The sequence below is a fragment of the Girardinichthys multiradiatus genome, chromosome 3 (genome assembly GCF_021462225.1).
Source record: "Girardinichthys multiradiatus isolate DD_20200921_A chromosome 3, DD_fGirMul_XY1, whole genome shotgun sequence".
Classification (NCBI taxonomy): Eukaryota; Metazoa; Chordata; class Actinopteri; order Cyprinodontiformes; family Goodeidae; genus Girardinichthys; species Girardinichthys multiradiatus.
Window position 1 is genome coordinate 32,324,080 of NC_061796.1, and position 19,926 is coordinate 32,344,005.

At 39.8% G+C, this 19,926-nt stretch overlaps 1 protein-coding gene and 1 long non-coding RNA gene across 5 annotated transcripts in view; one reads left to right on the forward strand and one right to left on the reverse strand.

Annotated features, from left to right (window-relative positions):
* pou2f2a (POU class 2 homeobox 2a) overlaps positions 1–19,926 on the forward strand; it is a 64,880-nt gene that overhangs the window by 32,923 nt on the left and 12,031 nt on the right. Inside the window, exons 1-15 of one of the 4 annotated variants that reach the window (XM_047360963.1) lie at positions 3,073–3,199; positions 8,494–8,559; positions 8,759–8,793; positions 10,618–10,674; positions 11,370–11,483; positions 11,630–11,950; positions 12,211–12,316; positions 13,546–13,637; positions 13,752–13,907; positions 13,996–14,137; positions 14,234–14,382; positions 15,296–15,493; positions 15,581–15,807; positions 17,059–17,127; positions 17,407–17,480. In XM_047360963.1, the coding sequence (XP_047216919.1) occupies positions 3,145–3,199; positions 8,494–8,559; positions 8,759–8,793; positions 10,618–10,674; positions 11,370–11,483; positions 11,630–11,950; positions 12,211–12,316; positions 13,546–13,637; positions 13,752–13,907; positions 13,996–14,137; positions 14,234–14,382; positions 15,296–15,493; positions 15,581–15,807; positions 17,059–17,127; positions 17,407–17,480 (1,861 nt within the window). In that variant the 5' untranslated portion in view covers positions 3,073–3,144. Of the gene's footprint in view, positions 1–3,072; positions 3,200–8,493; positions 8,560–8,758; positions 8,794–10,617; positions 10,675–11,369; positions 11,484–11,629; positions 11,951–12,210; positions 12,317–13,545; positions 13,638–13,751; positions 13,908–13,995; positions 14,138–14,233; positions 14,383–15,295; positions 15,494–15,580; positions 15,808–17,058; positions 17,128–17,406; positions 17,481–19,926 lie in introns of those variants that run through there. The other 3 variants (XM_047360962.1, XM_047360965.1, XM_047360964.1) reach the window with 3 other exon arrangements.
* Positions 9,266–11,622, reverse strand: LOC124865665. Its single transcript, XR_007037644.1, has 3 exons — positions 11,529–11,622; positions 11,361–11,438; positions 9,266–10,180 (listed from the first exon to the last, which is right to left on the reverse strand). It is a non-coding gene; the product is annotated as an uncharacterized LOC124865665 (long non-coding RNA).

The window sequence follows — 19,926 nt, forward strand, 5'->3', positions numbered from 1 at the left end:
ACACACATATACACACTGCTGGTTATGAGGGCAGATTTTGGTTTGAGCAAAGGTCACAGCCATGCCAGGCTGCCTCGGTGACCCCTGACCCAAGAAGGCACCTTATCCCCCCTTAACAAACCACCTTCTGTCGCAGCCTGAGGATTGGCTGGGATGGATGGTTTCCTGTAGGCCATCCATGCAAATTATAATTTTCCACCTTTATTTAGGGGTGTCCGACATATGGCCTGGGGATCACTTGCCGCACTTGGAGTGTTTTGTTTGGCCCCCAACAACATTTTAAGAATGGTGCAAATTTGGCCATCCAGCATAGACACCTCTAGCAAATTAACACTTTCTAAATGTTTTTTGGGTTGACACTTTCACTTAAATTAAAAATGGAAAGTGTTATGTACAACATAAAGCATTTGTCTTTGACTAATCATGTTGTTCTCACCTATGTTTATATTTCGATCCTTTCTGTGCTGTCTTCTTCAGTTCCCTGTCGAGTTTCTCCCTCAGCTGCTTGCATTACATTGATTGTACTCACCAGATTTGCGTGTAGCTCATTACATCTCCATTACATCTCCTTGTTTCTGTTCCTTCTCCCCTGGTTTTTGTGTTTCCTCGAGTGCTGTACTTTTAATCAGCTCTTCATTAAAATATCTCCTCATTATCCTTTTTGCAATTTGGGTCCGCGGCAACTTTAAATCATGACAGTTTTTTGTTTTAAATTAAATTACATCGTACATACGACCACAAACATCCAGTGACTCTTCACAAAAGCAGACCTGGGTGCAGCCATCCCTTAAGCTTAGATAAACACAGCAGCGCTTTCAAATAAAGCTGCGCTTTTGTTGCTGAGAACAGACTAACATTTTTTTGTTGGCCAACAAAATACCCATAAAATTTGCAAATTGTATGCCTTTCTTATAATACGGCAAATGTGAGAGACCTTTTTTACATTCACTATGATTTACAGAAAGTGCTACATGTTTATTGTTGAGCAGTTAAAAAAATATGACAATATTATTTAGTGTTTAATAAAATAAAATAAAATTGCACATTTGATTCCCAAACCAAATTGTCTCTGGGACACAGAACCCATTTCTGTTCCGAACGGTATGTTGGCTGGACATTTTCATGCTGCTTCTACTTGTGTATAACTGTTTGAACAGATGAATTTGACCTTCAGACCTTCAGGAATCTAGAAATTAAAACCCAAGGACGAACCAGACATGCGGAGGTTCACTGTTCTTTTCTTGCTAGCTTGGCTCGTTTCTTTTGATTTTCCCATGATGCCACACAAGGAAGCAGTTTTATTGAGGTGTTTCCTTATGTGCCTCCAATTAAGTATGATGTTGTGAATGAACCTATCAGAAGCTTAAAAAGCCATGACATCATCATGTGGGCTTTGCCAAATTATTTAAAGGCCTACTAATCTTAGTGAAAGGAAACTTCTGAATTTGAAGAAATGAAATTAAATCTCTTTCTCGTTATTTTGCATTTAGTAAATAGAAATAATTGTGATAATTCTAACTCACCTAAAAGAGGAAATGTTTAGTCTGATGAAATGTCAGACTGGGAGGAAAAAATAGGTTATGTGTCTTTTTATGTACACCGGACATGGTTACTATACTACTATAACATATTCCTACAACATTTTTGGTCATTTTGGGTTTTTTTTTGCATGGATGAAAGCCTTCCTAGAAATCTGGCTTTATTTATAGGAACCCTTTGAGAAAGCACAGGTACAAAAAATGTTTGGGAAATACATGGACTAGGCTGATAAACACTGAACCATTAGTCTGATGTAATTTTTGTAAACGTTTGTGCCCCATCCATGTCTCTTACATAAGGGCTCCACACCTCTTAAATGTGGCTTTGGTAGGGATAAACCTAGAAATGGGATCCAGCCAAAACAACAATCCTGTTTCTTTCTAACTGAGCACCTGAAGTGCAGCAGTGTGTCCTGCAGTACATGGGGTTGTTGTAAATCACGATATAAAGTATTTATAAGGTTAAACTTGGGAACTCTGCTGCTGTTAGCTTTTGAATTAGTGAACTCAGACCGAGGGAGAGAGAACAGGGAGGAGTGATTCGACCTCTCTTTTCAAGAGCCAAAACCCGGTTTAGAAAAACAAAGAGTGCCATCCTGTGGCCGCTTTGGCTCACTATGACAGCAGCCCACTGATTCATTCAGATCTGAAAATCTAGTAAGAATGAATCCTGCTGAACCACGCCGTTCTGCAACCGCAGCATCATTCCTCGACGTTAGATTTTCACTTGTTTATTGGTTTCATCTTTTAATCCAAGTGGGCGTCGTTCATAATGGCTCATATTTACTTTTATCAGCAATGTTCCACTTTCGTGTCCCATGTACCCATCACGTGTAGAGGTTCATTGTGTGGGTTTCTGTGGTGTATCACTGTGCAGCCCACAGTGTGGCGTGGTCAGTGGTACAGTGATTGTAGTGACTGACTTTTTCCTTCCGCTTGGGTTAGAGTGTTGAACTTAGCTGAGGATGTCTCACATCTTCTACTGTTGGGGGCTGACAACAGCCCCCAACAGCCCACCCGTGGGCTCCCTCTTGCCCTCTTCAGTCAAAACGTAAACACAGGGATAACGAAAAGAAACTCTGATAGTTGTAAAGTTTTAAAGAGCTTTGAATGTACCGTGGGTCAGAGTTCAAACGAGCCGTGATAAACTCGTCAAGCTTGCTGTTTTCAACTTACATGTGTGAGCACGTAAACATAAGTGTGTGTGAGTGGCTGTTTCCAGCCGCACCATCACTTTCCGACGGCACTCATCATCCCCCTCTTTTTCACCTCATCTATCTGATCAATCTGCTCGCTCACTCACTCATTCTCTCCCACTCTCTTGTGCCATGTCCCCCTTTCTTTTTCTTTTTGATATGTGTGCGTTGTATTTTACTCTGCCCTCTGTTGTTAAGTTCCTATTCTTTTGAGGGCTACTTCCTGTTATGTTGCAGGATGTGGGGAGGAGGTGGGGCCTTGGGGGTGTGGACTTGTACAGAAAGAGAGAGAAAGATACAGAGGCAGGCATGGGAGGGAGGGGTAATTCAACCATATGGTTTAATACACTCGACACAGGGAGAGCGAGTGAGAGTTTTTCTTTAGGAAGAGCGCACATTCTCACACAGATATGACCAAGACAGCGGCAATAGCAGCCAAGGACTTCTCCAATATGTGGTTGTCAGGTGAGTGGCCGTCTGTGCAGCTCTCTGTCGTTGCAGCCCATCATTTGCCAAGACCAATTAGGCGTGAGGAAGAGGGAACTTTGTGTGTGTGTGTGTGTGTGTGTGTGTGTGTGTGTGTGTGTGTGTGTGTGTGTGTGTGTGTGTGTAAGGAAGAGTCATGTCTAGGCTGTTGGTTAATGCCACTGGGTCTAACAAGCTCAGCTAATTAGAGAACATCAAAGAATGAGAGGTGAAAGGATGGAGTGGACGCAGGGAAAGGTCACCTCACTCACCCCCAGTTTCTCTCTGAGTGGGTTTATGTGTGTGCATGCTTTAAATTAATATTACATGTTAAATATTCTTGTGGAAAATACAATTTATAATGAAAGAAATTGTGCTGCTCCAGCAACAACATTTTCTATTTCCTCTTAAGTGTTGTATTAGGGTTTTACCTCACTGATGTTTCACTGATAAGGCTTCATCCAACTTTTAATGTGCTATAAACTTTGTCTGAGTGTGCATGCCATGCGGGGCTTACTTTTGCTTTGACCATGCTGTACGAAACACTTAAAATAATTCCCCTTCCTTAGCAGTTAAAAAATATTTAAAAAGGAAAGCAGAATTAATTGCAGCTCTTCTCACCTCATGGCCCTATTTAGGTGGTCAGCTCAGGCTGCGAGAAGTGAGAGACAGCCTGATCTGCAAAACACACACACACACACACACACACACACACACACACACACACACACACACACATATATATATATATATACACAGCAGGGCTTTTGGTTGACTCACAAATTACCAGAAATCAATTTTTCAAATGTCAATTAGCTCATGTTTTCTCCGTGCTGAGCATCAAGACTCAATTTCTTAAACATGTTGCAAATTTTCATGTGAACGATCTGCGACGTTTTATCAGAGGGTGATTCACAGATTTGAAAAGCTCAGAGTCACTTCTTAACCCCGATGTGGTCACTCTCCATGACCTCGGAGGAATTACTCCGATCGTCAGGGTGACACATCACCCGCACAGAAAGCAGCGAATAGTAAGCTTCACTGTAACAGTGAAAAACAATGCAGACAAAACAAAGGAGTAAGGTGGTAAAAGAGGAAAGTTATTTCAGAAACTTTCATAATTGTGTCTGCAGTCATTTTGTATGTGATTGTATACTAGTAAAGGATCGGTTTAATAATTGAGTGTAAAAGTGTAAAAATAAAAAGTTTTTAATTGAGTAGATTAGAAATAAACTAATTTTAATGTGCATTAAAAAATGAATTAATGTAAATTTGAATCTAAATGCATACATTAATCTGCATCTAATTTGTTTTTCATGACAATTTGTTGTTTTTTGCAAAAAAATTGTGTAATAATATGTTATATTTGTGGCAATTTTCTATATGATGACATCAGACTTCATTATGACCACATTACTCTGTATATCTGAGTTTGATTTATTTTATGTTTGTTTTATTGACAAAACTCTACAAAGTTACAAACCGTCCAAGTGAGCTATAATGAAATACAAACTTTCATAATTTTAACTTTATCATCTTAATGTATCATTTCATTTCTTATATTAATATTTTTCTTCATTTTTATTTTGATATATTGTCATTTTATTTTAATATTCAATCATAATGTAGGCACTGAGAAACTGCTTCGTCTCTTTGGCATCTGGAGTGACTGAAATGGCTCTCTGATGCCAAATATACCCTGAGGAGAATGCCAGAAACAGTCCAGACTGTGCGCAGACAGCGTTGTTCCTCGTTCCTTTCTGTTGCATCATTTAATTATGACACAGGATTATACAGCAATAAATTTGATCTGTTTAAGATACAACGTTGCGGCTGGTTTCACTCGCTGGCCTCACACGGTCTCAGATCAACCGCCTGAACCCTGCAGTTACCTAAGAGAAAAGTATTTCCTTGATGCTTTACGTTACCTTTGTGCTGAGGCATAACCACTGCAAAATTATGCATCTTATTGCTCTTAATATTAATATTTTCCCCCTTACTTGTTACCCTGCTCAATGGGATGTGTAAAATAAGTTGTGCATTTGAATGCGCAGCAGCATGTTGTGAAAGATAAGCAGGTTTTTTTTTTTTTTAAAGATGGAGTGAAAGAGAGAGTGAGAGAGAGAGACAGCAGGTTAATATTAATAGCCACACTGACAGTAAGTGTTGGGTTTAGCACTCAGCGTTCAACCCGGTACAAGGGGAAGTCAGGAGGGGAAGTGAGAAAAAGACACAGCAACTTGATATACTGCCCCGCCACTGTATTACTGACCACATTACCCACCATGCTGCTGTCCGCAGGACATTTCTCGCCATGAATCAGCACACAACATTTCCCTGTCTTCTGCACACATGGGTGAAAGGAGCGTGCATCATTTCATTTGATGGAGTTTTGTTTTGTAACCTCACACTCCAAACGTGGCGATCCGAGCAGCTATTAAAGTAACAATGGTGTCTACTTACCAATTTTGTGGTGAGTTTTTGTAAATAAGAGGAAGGTGCTATTTTGGGGCAAATTCTGTGGTTTTCAGCAGAAATTGAGCAACACTGGACAGTTGTCAAGTTTTACTAATAGCCACCATCAAAAACTCTGCAAAACGGGGGCCGCGTGAAATATGGGAATAACCACAAATCGACCCTAAGCATAGACTTACAAGCATCCTTCTTTTTAGCTCCTGATCAAATTAGCTTGAACTTTTTGAGGGAAATCCAGCAGTCAGTGTGTAGGTTTGCGTGAATGAATGTGTGTGTGTGTGTGTGTGTGTTACAGTATTGTAGCAAGTGGAGCTTCTCAAGCAGATCATCACCTCCTCCCCCATCCCCTAAAGACGTTTATGCATGTATTGAAGTTGACTGGTCTCACATCTGTTTCACTGAAACAATGTTTTACTGCTGCAGGGAGTGGCGGGGCGCCTCCAGAACCAGCCAACATATGTATGTGGGCTCTACTCGGGTTGTATTAAAGCAGGATGGACACTAAGTCGGACTGGTTTTATTATGGACTTTTTGTATGTAATGCACTGAGGCTGGCTACATGTAAACCAGCTGGGAATGTAGCTCCTAGCTGTGCTTAAAACTGATAGTTAGTTCAACTTTGGCGACACGTCTTGGTCCCATATGGGTCCCACGTTTGACCTGGAGTTGCCCTACATCAAATCTGTATAGGCAGTTAATTAAATCCGTTATGTGATCCACAGATAATCCCGTCTTGAGCCCACAAATGTAAATATTGACTTTGGATGTGTTCCAATTACAATCTCAGGGCGGTGCTCCAAAAAAAATAAGCTATATCAGAATATCCAGTGTTTTATTACTCTGTTGAGCAAGTAATAGAAACTCAAAACTAGCACACTATTAAAGATAAAAGAAATAATGGCGAAGAAAAAATAACAAAATCAATGTTACATCTCAATAAAGCATGGACTTTTTATAATATAATATTATAATTTAAAATATAACTTTGTCTTTAATTGTTGTTTTTGAGCTCTAGCTTATGATTCAAGTTCACCTCAATAGCCTTGCTTTTGTTATTGCAGCTATTATAATCCTTGGTCTCAAGCTTACATCTTTACCCACGTGCTTCCAGTTACTGGAATGCTGAATTATTTTGCAGGGAAAGCAGGTAAATCTGGGAATCATTTCCTGAAGATGAGACTTATTGGTCACCTTTAATTACCCAAATGTTGATGTCCAAAGCAACAATTGACAACACATACATAAATAAATTAAATTGTAGCCTACTGTGGAAAATCGGATCATGTTTAATTCCATTTAGGGGCCTAAAATTAAGATGTTCTGTTTGCAGATTTGGTTGTTTTGAAACCGACATCTTTGACTTTAAAAGGAACCATTTATATCTGTCTATATGCAACTGTAAGGAAATGTGGTAATGGCTATGAATAAATAGTATGTACCAGCAGGAAGTCGCACAGGTATTTTGGATTGATCAGGGGTCATAATAATTTCATACAAATTTACAGGCCCAAAAAGGGAATAAGACCCAAGACAAATAGAAATACGGTGTAAAACAAAGCTTTCAGAAGACAATATAACATTTAATTAAATATACACTAGATCTCCATAATTTATGAAAATACAAAAAAGGATCCCCAATGTTTTTAAGCACATAGGTATGAAATGGAAGCTAGAAAGGGAAGAATGAGAGTCTATATTAGGTGAAGAGGCAAATTTTCTCTGAGCTATAGCAGCGATATTTGACTGGCTAGTTCATTTAATAAAGGGCATCTGGTCCGCAGTGGTCAGGGAATTGATGTTTCGCTACTGCCACCCAGTGGTGGAAATGCTGCTTGACCACTTGCTTTGCAAAGCAAGTGGTCACAGTTGGCTCGCTTGCCTGCATGTAGCGATATAAATGAAATCAAGCCGGCATGAGAGGCAACAGAACAAGACGAGAAGAGGGGTGATAAAGGGGGAGGGAGACTGAGAGTTTATTATGCAGGTGGCAGATATAATTAGTTGGTCGTTGGGCAGATTTGCATGTTTTCACAAAAGGGAAGTTGCTCTGTGTGTGTGTGTGTGTGTGTGTGTGTGTGTGTGTGTGTGTGTGTGTGAGAGAGTGTGAAGGGAAGCCAGAGCAAGAGAGGGGGGTGAAATGGTTTCAAATGGACACAACAAAACGTTTTTCTTTTGCAGTTTGTGGTTTCAGATAAATAAAAGGGTTTTGTAGCAGATAATGCCACAGGCTGATAACCAAACATAAATTACAGCACACACTGGCACACCTTTACACACCTTTGTATTCTGTGTAAACTCCTCTCAAACCATCCTCAGCCCCGTTTTCCCAGGCCTAAATTCCACTTTTGTCCTGACAAAGAGAAGCAAAGACTTAAATTTGCGGCCTTGCTCCATTCACGACTGTCGCCGCTGGGACTGTCCCAAACAAAAGAACCAGAAAGTGATGCTGTGCTGCGATGAATGACAAACAACATGAGACATTTTCAGTCCTGCTCTACTCCCACGAAAACAGCTCAGGTTAAATTTAGAACGAGCAAACACCTTTGGGTCGACCTACTCCTATGTTCAACCACTAATTGGAAAAAGTGAATGAATGTGGGCTGGATGTATAGTTTGTGAATGATTCAGCCTCATTGTTTAAGTTTACAGTGTGTAGGCTCACTCTGTGACCTGAAAAACACTCAACCCAAACCTATCTGACATCGCCGCCCTGGCCTTCCTCTTTCACCTTCCTTCATCTAGATTCTGGCCACATACAGGTTCTGCTATCATCTGCACTTCTTCTGTGACACATTTTACTCATGTTTTTCCTGCCACAGATATCAGGATGTCAAAGTCAGCAGAGATTGAGAAAGTCGGGGCTGACTCACCGTTAGAAGGCACAGGTAGGATTTGTCTCAGTTATTTCAGATAAATAACTACCCCTTCAGTGCAGATGTGTAACATGCATGGCATTGGAAAGTATTGGTTTAAACTGGTGTGTGTGTGTGTGTGTGTGTGTGTGTGTGTGTGTGTGTGTGTGTGTGTGTGAGTGAGCTGTGCTGAAAATGTGATTTATCACTTTTTCCTTTGCCTCCTACGCAGAGTCAGAGCGGAATGGACCTGAATCAAATCACCAGGTAGGTCTTAGACTTGTGATCATTACAACCATCTTCCACCTCCTTCACATACAAACCAATCCACAAAATAAGATAACATTGCCAAACAATCACTTTAATGAGATCTAATTATTTTGAACTAAGTTTTACAATGTTTTTGTTTTTTGCATCCCTGGCAGAAAGGTCCAAAAACCGTTTTGGACCTTTTTTCGAGCAGCAAAACTTCACACTGTAAATCTTTGAAAAATTCAACATTTAATTTTAGTACTTTTTTCACTGGAAGGAAAAACAAAAATAAGGAATGGTTGTTTTTGTTTGAAATCATGTCTATACCAATTAATACTTCGCACAACCCCCTTTGCCAGCTCCTCTATAAAATATCGCAAACTCTCTGGATCAAGGGTTCCCAATAATTGGCCCATGGGCAGTTTGTGGCCATTGGAAGGATTTGGTGCGGCCTCGCAACCACAAATCAATAATGGTATAAATTTAGTCGGAGACCAAAGGTGGTTTATTCAGATAGGCACTTTTTACATTTCTGAGTGAGACATTCACTGACAAACAAAACAAACATTAACAATAGAAATTGTTTGGTATGACATGATTTGTCATTACCCACATTTTTTACTTGATTTTTAGTAAGTAAATAGGATCAATAATGTCCAGTGAGTTTTACGCAAAAACAGACTTGGGTAAAACCCATTTATTAAACTTGGTTAAATATAGAAAAAAAGTTTTGAACAAATAGCGACCCACGTTTTGCTCATGCCACTTTAAAAAGTTCTTATTAACCAAGAAAATAGAAAACAATCTACCTACAAACTGAATTCCTTTTTTTCAATCAGGCAAATACATGAGACTCTTTTTATGCTTTGGATCCGTAATGGTTTATAGATCAATTTACTACAAAATCTAAGCTTCTTTTTGTCCTGGTTAAAAAAAAATGAATATTTGTGGTCTGCATAACACAAAATTTGGACCTCATTGCTCTACATCGTCCAGAATCTCAGATCCTTGCTCATGCTTTCTTTTTTTTCCACACGTTGTCTGAAGGATTTGGGTCTTGAGACTGAGATGCCCATGGAAGAAGGCTCATTTTGTGCCTGATTTGGCCACCTTTTTAGATCCATGTCCTGTTGAGAAACCCGATGATGGCCTATTTTCAGTTTTTTAGCAGAGGCCACTAGATTTTTATTTCAAATGTCCTTTCATTTCAAAGAATCAGTGATGTCATGCACCCCAAAAAGGTTCCCAGTGTGTTTGGACACTTGGTGACCAAGATGCAGCTATTTGCTGCAGTTCTCAAAAACTAAATGTAGGAAATTTCCTTCCTACCACCATTACCATCCTCTTCAGTCTGCATGTGGGAAGATAACTTTAGGGTTACTTCCAGGCTTCCAGACATGCTCTAAAAAGCAAAATAAGTATTATAAAAATGTCTCAGTTACATTTGTTTTATATGATGTTTTTAACAATTGTGGCACTTTCTACTTAACAATAATTTATTTGTGTGTTGTTTTCCTACTGAATAAATGTACAAATATAACAAGATGGAGTTATTCTAAAGCATAAAATGTTTTTAAAAAAATGTCTTGCATATGAAAAATTAGGTCTGAATTAGATCATTTATATTTTAATAAAAAAATGACCTGTTTGTCTTGTAAAGTGTGCATTTTGTTATTTGGCTATATATATATGTATATATATATATATATATATATATATATAAAAACATCTAATCATTCACTTGGTTTGATCAGAAAAGCGCATAGATTTCAATATTAGTCACCTAAAGTCACTGTTGGTGTCGTTTATCTAATTTTGTGTTTGATTCTTTTCTCCAAGGTTCAGGCAATGAAATTCAGCCCCTTTCCTCTGTCACCAAACCTGAACAGCAACAAGGTGAGCTCAACGTCGTGTGTTAGTCCTGTGCATGTGTGTGCATGATTCTACTTCAGTGTTTGTACATCTTTTGTATTCTAACGTCACGCTGTAGGTTTATTAACAGAATGGCTGCTTAAGCTTTGTGCTTATTTTTGAGCTTTGAATCGTTCTTTTGTTGCGTTGGATGGTCAGGTAAACAATGTGCCCACTCTCCACCCAGTCCTAAGTGTAAACAAATGCAGAAAAAAAGCATGTTAAGGCACTCTGCTGTCACTAAGCCCAATGATAACTGAAGTAAATCCGTGAGATTACTCATTTTACCACAAAAATTAATCTTCATTTTCATTCCACGGGAAATATGCAAATCAGTGCACTGGAAGAACTTCAGTCTTCCAGTCCACACATGCCTCATCCTGGGAAAAAAAGATCATCCCATTGTGCAGAGTAAATAAAGACTGGGGGCACAATTCAGCAATAATTAAATAATATGATAACTGGCGCTGAGAAAGCAAATGGGTTATGACTCAGGATCATGAATCAGGATCGTTAGTTTGATAAAACGTTGTCCCTAAACTTTAAATTTTATTTAAGCCCTTTGTAGTCTTTAAGTTTGCCCATTGTCTTTTCTATGTTTCGATATTATCAACTGTCTTTTATTTTGGTGTTCTTCTACATGTGTCTCTATATGCTCTTTGTCTTCATACCAAAATAAGATGGATGAGTGTCCAGAAATGTCTCCAGGCCTTCCTCATTCCCACGGCCCAACTCCTTCACAGACAGCCCTGCAACACACTCAGCTCATGTTGACTGGCTCTCAGCTAGCAGGGGTAAGACTGACAAATGCACAGACATGCACTTTGCTATGCTTTTACCTTGCTTGCTTCTCTTGTGCAGCTTTTTGAACACTTTGTTTCCCTTTTTTCATCCTAACTTCTTGCTCTTCTCCTCCTCTTTGCCTGCCTTTTCTCTCCAGCTGACAGCTTTATTGCCTGCGCAGCAACAGCTGCTTCTGCAGCAGGCTCAGGCACAGCTCCTGGCTGCCGCCATGCAGCAGTCTAATGCAGCCCATGCTGCTCACGCTGCCCATGCCGCCGCTCAAGCCAATCATCAAGCTCAGGCAGCTGCAGCAGCAAATCAGCAAGCCCAGCAGCAGCAACACACAGGACAGACAGGGCAACAGGCCCATTCCCAGGGACAGGGACAGAGCACACAGGAGCAAAACACTCAAAGTGTCCCTGTCCCACCTCCTCCACCTCAGCTCACGCTCTCCCAGCCTATCCAGCTCACAGCCCAGGTACTGACTGCTAGTCCAAGCCATTTTCTGATAAGTGAGGGACCTTCAGCCAGTGGAACCACTTGTCTTGATGCACTTATTTATTCTCTTTCATCATGCAGTTTTTCCTGCATCTTATGTGTCCTGTTCATCCAAACCCGCTCCTTCCCTCTAATGGAAACATGCTATATTTATACATTTCCGTGTTCCTTCTCTGTCCCTTTGCAAATATGAATATGTTCCTGCATTCTCCCATTTATACTTGTTTCTCTGTTGAACAGGACATCCAGCAGCTGCTGCAGCTTCAGCAGCTGGTGTTGGTGCCTGGTCACCCACTTCCGTCTCCAGCCCAGTTTCTTCTCCCACAGGCACAGCAGGGCCAGCAAGGTAGGAAGTCCACATTTTCTTCAACAATGCAGTGCTTTGCAGAAGTATTAATACCCCTTGAACCTTTACTCGATATGTCATGTTACTTCTATGTATTTTCACAGGATGTAATGTGTATTAATAGCATTAATGAGAGAAGCAGCAAGCAGGCCTGCGGTACCTTTATGGGAGCTGCAGAGATCCACACCTCACAAGGGAGAATCTGTCGATAGAACAACTATTAGTCATTGCTTCCCCACAAGTCTGATCTTTATGGAGAAGTAGCAAAAAAGCCCTTGCAGAAGAATGCCATGCAAGTCCTCTTTGCATTTTGCTGCAAGCCATCTAGGGGACACAGCAAACGTGTGGAAGAAGGTTTTCTGGTCAGTTGAGACATTGTGAAGGGAGCATCAGCAGGGACAGGGAAGCTGGTAGGGGTTGATGGGGAAACAGATGGAGGTAAATACAGGGCAATCCTGGAAGAGTACCTGTTAGAGGCTGTAAAAGACTTCAGACTGAGACAATGATCCAAAAACACACAGCAGAGCATTAATATGTTAAAACTTTCCAGACCTCAAAGTCCAGATCTGAATCACTAAATATTTGCTGTTCACAGAAGCTCTCTATCTAACTAACTGAGCTCAAGATACTTTGCACAGAAGAATTGGCAAACATTTTAATTACTACATGTGCAAAAGATTAACAGTGTTACTGCAGTGAACAGTGGTACTATTAATAAATGCTTCGTGCAGGATGAAGAGATAGACAGGAAGCCGTTAACATCATGCTGATTATTAACTGTTAATCATTCAGTTTGGTTCTGTTATTGTGTAAGCGAGGGATTCAGAGGAGCATGGGTTGTTGTAGTTTGTTCAACCAGGAGGATACTAAATTTGGCACTGTTTTAACAATTTTAAATTAGTCGTTTTAACCAACAACTGTTTTTAATAAAATGCTTTTAGTGATTTTTTTTTTATAATTTGCTTCTTCTTCCTATAAGGATTAGTGTTATTTATTTATTGATCTCTGTGAAGTCACAGATCAGTTCAATGTGCGCCGCTGCAGTGAAACCCTCTGTCCAAAGCAAAATTCTCCCAAGACAAATAAAGATACTATGACTTTTGACCTTAACTCTTTAAAATACATTAAAGTTTCTGTGATGATGTGTGGAAAGGCTCAAGGGTCGTTGACATAAACAAAATCTCGTCTTTTGACTTATGAACTATTTCTTGTGCGTTCTGTTTGATCAGGACTCCTGTCAGCACCAAATCTTATTCCGCTACCTCAGCAAAACCAAGGGAGCCTCCTGTCTGCTCAAACTAGAATGGGACTCCAGACACAGGTAGGAAAGTTTTTACTCAGTGGAAAACATAAACCCACTCCCTTAACAAGCACAGCACAAAAACACTTCCCTTCCTTTCTCGTTTTCACTTTCATTTGTCTCATGTCCTGTCAGGTGCAGCGAGATAAGAGCGCAGATGTGGGCGGTGCAGGAGGCATGACCACGGTTCCCTCAGTGACCTCTCACCCTGAGGAGCCCAGCGACCTGGAGGAGTTGGAACAGTTTGCCCGCACCTTCAAACAGAGACGCATCAAGCTGGGTTTCACACAGGTGAGCAGAGGCTGATGTTGGGTCAGCACTGAAGTATCTGTATCGGTTTCGATTTGCCTCAAACTATTTTCTTCAACTCTGCCAAAAGGGAGATGTCGGCCTGGCCATGGGGAAGCTGTACGGGAATGACTTCAGCCAGACCACCATCTCACGGTTTGAGGCTCTCAACCTGAGCTTTAAGAACATGTGCAAGCTGAAGCCACTGCTAGAAAAGTGGCTCAATGATGCAGGTGAGATCTTATAAAAATGAAATTTACACTCAGACATCCATCGGTCTGACGGAGGATTGGATTAAACTAAATAAGAATGCAACATTTGCCCTACAGAGACCATGTCCATAGACAGCACCCTGCCCAGTCCAAGCTCCCTGTCCTCTCCGTCTCTGGGCTTCGAGGGGGTTCCCGGTCGCAGGAGAAAGAAGAGAACCAGCATTGAGACAAATGTACGTGTGGCCCTGGAGCGTGCATTCCTGACGGTAAGATATTAATGTATTCATTTTTAATAACAACAATAATTATTATTATTTTATCATAAAATGTTATTACTATTAAATGTTATCATTATTAATTCAGTTCCTCTTGGGGTATTTTACAATATATTGTTTATTTATTTTTTCCTTTAAATTTTTTTATATAGCATCAGTTTAAACAAATACCATCTCAAGGTACATTATTATTTTATTATATTTACTACTTATCTGTCTTATTATTATTATCAGGATTGTTATCATTTATAAGAATAGAAATAATAATAATTAAATGTATTAATATAGATTCAGTTCAGTCAAATATCTCAGATAGATATTTCATTTAAATGAGACTAAACAATGGGTACTTGCTGATTTAAAGGTCCAGGGCAGGAAGGATTCAATCTTCTTATAAAACACATAAAAACAATCCATCCCACTTATGGTTTTGATCATTATTTTGTCTCCTCTTAGACTTTTTCAGTCTGTGCTCTGGCAGCTTTAGGTCTCATTGTTAGAGAATCTTCTATCATGGTCACTATTATTCACCAAAATTAACAACATCCCTCAGCATCATCAACAATGAAAACTACAGAACACAGTTCCCACAGCATTAACCTGCCAAACTGCTCACACAAAGGTGAAGTCAATAAATCGGTTATAAATAGGCCCACTGAAACCATTTACTTACTTTAGAAGGGAGGCATCATGTTTAATTGCAAACTTTTATATCTTCCTTCAGCAGCTGGCTGTTCATCTGTGCACACAGATATGAGCTGAGGAAGATGGTTTAGATTTGGGTTTTTTTTTTTTCATTCCTTCTACACAGCACCTGTACAGCTAACAACATTTTGTTTAAATTTGTACAATCCTGGCTTACTTTGGCACCCCTAAAACAATCTCGACAAATTTTTCCCTTCAGAACCAGAAGCCTACCTCAGAGGAGATCCTGCTGATCGCGGAGCAGCTTAACATGGAGAAGGAGGTGATCCGGGTCTGGTTCTGCAACCGTCGGCAGAAAGAGAAGCGCATCAACCCCAGCAGTTCCACCCCTCCGCTGCCCAGCCAGCCCCCAACTGCCCCACAAACGCACAAACCGCCCTGCTACAGCCCTCACATGGTGAATATCTGACCTACGCATCAATGATTGGCAACACTGTTACAGTCTTGCAGCGTCTTTTCAGAGCCGTTTTCTTCTTTCTGACAGATGTCCAGCCAGCTGTCCCAGGCCGTGACCAGTCTCAGCAGCACAACGGTGACCACCATGTCCTCCATTTGCCCCCTGACCGCAAGCCTCACCTCCACTCACCCCTCTCTCACCTCAACCCACCCCTCTCTGAGCTCCACACCCTCTCCGGCGACTCCTCCACCTCCTCCCCGCAGCACAGCCAGCCCTGCCACTCCCAGCCACAGCACACTCAACCTAAACACAGGGTAAGAGACCCAGAAACATTCACAGAGATGCCCAAAAGTGCCTTGGATCCTAAGTGAAGAATGTTTTGAGGTCCTCTTTACGTTTGGCTCATCAACCACCAGTTAAACTCTTTTGCTGGGCAGTTGACACCTCCAGTTTCATGGCTTGTTAGTAATACAACAATTAAATTGACCATATCACCAAAGATATTTTGCTTCAGCCTCACATTAATTTACATTATTAAATAGAAGAAAAGAGAATAGAATAAATATATTTATATTCATTTGTTTACTTACTCATTTGACTTTGCGGGTCAATCTGCAGCTTTTGAAAACAGATTTTATAGTCTGGATTTTTAAAATTTTATTTCACCTTCCAATTAAAATGTAAAAATTTAACTGAACAATTCTAAAGATTTTAAAAATTCTATTAAATTTCATTTTACGATTTTCTGAATTTAAAATTTGGCTTGTTCTTATTATACGTAACAAGTTTGTAGTTTTGACATGTATATTCTTCATAAAAGGTCAGGGGCACTTGGGGGCCCCTGCTGGCCTGGAGCCCTGAGCAGCAGGTGTAATTTGCTTGTGCCCTGGGCCAGCTCTGATATATTTTTTTAAGTGGCTACTTAATTAGATTGAAAAGTTCGTCATACCTGTCTGTTAAGAGGAAACTAGGTCATTTTGCCTTTTATTTATGTTTTTGGAGATTCAAGTTTAAAAAAGGAAAAATATCAAAAACAATAAACTTTTCAGTACATTTGAGTATTGAAGAGAATTGAGTGCAACAAAACAAAACAGTGCTATTCTATTTAACTTTTACCACATAAAAAAAATATACAGAGTAACCTGCTAAAAAAAAATCTCGCCACTGATATTTCTAAATACGTCCCACAATAATATGACCAGCATATAAAAATGTACTCATCTGTAATATTTGACAACAACAAAAAAAAAACCACAATTATTATTATTAATTGCTGTTTTTTTTGTTTTTTTTGCACACTTCCCATCACAAGTCATTACATTTAGGCAAATTAAACCAACACGGCTGCTTCACGCAGCCACATATTTTCATGAATGTAATTCCTATTTATACTGCATAACCACCACGCTCAGTTCACCTGCAGTTTGTATTTAAATTCTTGATACCCAACACAAATGCATACGCTGATATTCCAGCATGCCACTTGACACCTGAACTTCCTCTTTGCAGCGACACAATCTAACCCTGTGTGTGTATCTGCTCGTGCGTGTGTGTTGTGTTCACAGCTTGTGGCGTATGGGTAAAAAGAACGGTGAAATGTCCAACTACATCACTGATTTTGCTGCAAACTTGAGGTGAGGCACACACGTTATACATATTACACTCAAAAACAAGTTTGAATACTTCAGCTTTGTGTTAACTGTACATTAACTGTGCTAAAAACAAAAAGCTAATCAGAGCTTTAAACTTTTTCCTTCTTGTATTTCTGAGCCTCTCTCATACAGAGGTCTGTCCGCAGGGATGACTTTATTCTTTGCCTTTCTTGCTACCAAGCCTGCTTTTTTTCCCCTCACCTTTTCTCCTCTGCCTGTATGTGTTTGTGTACATGCTTGCACATGCGTGTGCCGCAACAGGAACACTGTGATGGGAATTAACACGGGGATGAACCAAGGCCTCCTCGGTAACAATCCCCTGGCCACTATCCAAGGTGTGTGTTTGCAAGAGAAGAAAACTGAGCCAAAGAGGTTTAATTAAAAAATAAAATAAAGGTTTAACTGCTAATAAACCCTTAATACCTAAAACGGTTAAGGCTGTTGTGAAGTAATATTATATTTATAAAAACATCCTGTAGTAAGTCCATGGAGTGCCATGCAAAAATATCCTGCCATATAGTTTTATCGCATTAAAGCACAAATTTCAGTGTATTGTATTGGGATTTGATTTAATGGAGTACACAAAGTAGTGAGTAATTTGCGCATAAAGGGAAATGAAACATAGTTTTACAAATACAAGTACTCAGCCTCCCCTGACTCAACATTTTGTGGTACGTCTCTACCAGCTTCAAAGACTCAAGTATTAGTTTTGGTAAATAGCTTAATTCACACGGTTTGATGGATAGTGTTTGTTAAAAGCCATGTTCAAGTCTCACCAAAGACACTATATTTTATATAACCTGGACTTTGACTGGGCCATTCTTGATCTAAACCATTCCCCTGTAACTCTGGCCCCAGTCTCGAGTCTTTTCCAGCCTCTAACTGGTTTCCATCATGATTATGCTGTATTTGTATGGGTGATATGTGGTATTTTCCACCACCAGAACTTTGCAAGAAGGTTAAAATGTGCTCTCATCTGACCGGAGGAGCTTCTTCCTCATGTTTCCCCTACATGGCTTTTGGCAAAATGCAAACAAGACTTTTCTTTCAACAATGACTTTCATTTTGAAATTGTCCTCCTAATGAATATGTGAAGTGCATGACTAATAGGTTTCCTGTTAAAAAGTTCACACATTCAAGCTGTGGATCTCTGCAGCTCCTCTAGAGTCACCATGGGCCTCTCGGCCTAGAGACTAAGGCTTTCCTAGCCCTGCCTGTCAGGTCATATTAGTAGGTTTGTAGGTGTGCCAAACTGTCCATTTTCAGATGATGGACTTGGGATATTGTTTCAAAACAAAACTAATAGTCTAATTAGGTAACTTCTTAAGGTAATTGATAGCAATAGATTTCATTTAGGGGTGTCACAGTAAAGGGGGCTACATACTAATGTATTTGAGTTTGGGAAACCATGCATCATTTTTCTTCCAGTGTTGTTCTATTATGAACTTACGGCTGTGGTTGCAATGCAGCAAGATTTGGAAAAGTTTAAGTGGTATGGATACTTTGGCAAGGCACTGTAAATAAAAATAGTTTCATAGATTTACCTCCTTTCAAGCAGTTACAGTCTCATGAACTCCCACACAGAAGTGAATGTTGAAACTCCCAATCACATGCAGATCATGACACGTCCTTATCCACCGTCCTACATTTGAGAACAGTGCAAGAATAAAAAACAAACTTGGAAAACTCACAGTTTCTTCCCCGCAGCAGTGACCCCACCTCTGAGCAGCCCTACCAACCAGCGTCAGTTTGACACAGATCATTTTTAACCCCCCTCTATGGGGTGAGGGAGAGACTAAAAGGGGGGCAATACATTAAAAAGAGAAGTGCGATGATGACTAATACAGTTACACACAGTGGGTGAATCAAGTCTCTCTGGTTGACTACTAACTGGAGACACGGATGAATAACCAGCCGAGTGTGTTTGCTCATCAACTGTGTGAAACAGCTGAGACAGAGAGCACGCTCTGTAGGAAATAAATAGCTTATTTTTCGTCAGACGAAGCCATCTAAAACCATTAATCCATCCTTGCAAGTTTGTGTGTGTGTGTGTCACTGTGTCACTGTGCTTACGCTAATGTACGGGCTCATGTGTTTGTTTGTCTTGTGTCGTTTTACTCATCCTTAGCCTTTTCATCTGAATGTCACTATTTGGCTCTTTAAGTCAGGAAACCATCCGTGAAGCTCATTTTGTGTGTTATCGGTTTCATATAATGTTGTATTTAAAATAGGCATCAGAGTTTTGAACTTTTGGGGAGGTATGTTGGAGCTTGAGTCTTGAAGCAAACATTTTGTGTAACCCTCTACAAGCTTCTCTCAAATGGTAATATGGCTATATAATCTGGCCAGGTCTTGAGTCTATCTTTTGATATTATTTTAGCTTTTCCCATGCATGGAAATTACAAATTACAAAAAATAAAGTCATCAGTGACTCATCTTGGGGTAACATGCTAAAATATGTTCGATGAATCACTTTCTCAGATTTTTATCTCCCACCCACTACGAATAAAATTATGAATACCAAGAATCAAAGCATTAATATGAAACAGCAAGCAGTTTGTTAAACAGTCTAACTGCACAAGACCTTGTTGATCTTTGCAATAAAGGTAACACAGCTTAGATAGTTTGATATTAAAGTAAAAATAACATCGTAATTGTGATAAAACACACAAAAGGGACAGCTTTTTAACATGTTCTGTATAACTGTAGACCCAAATTTCTTTTCCAATTTACAAACATATTGCATAAGATAGATAAGAAAACGTTTAGTGTTGTTTGAAC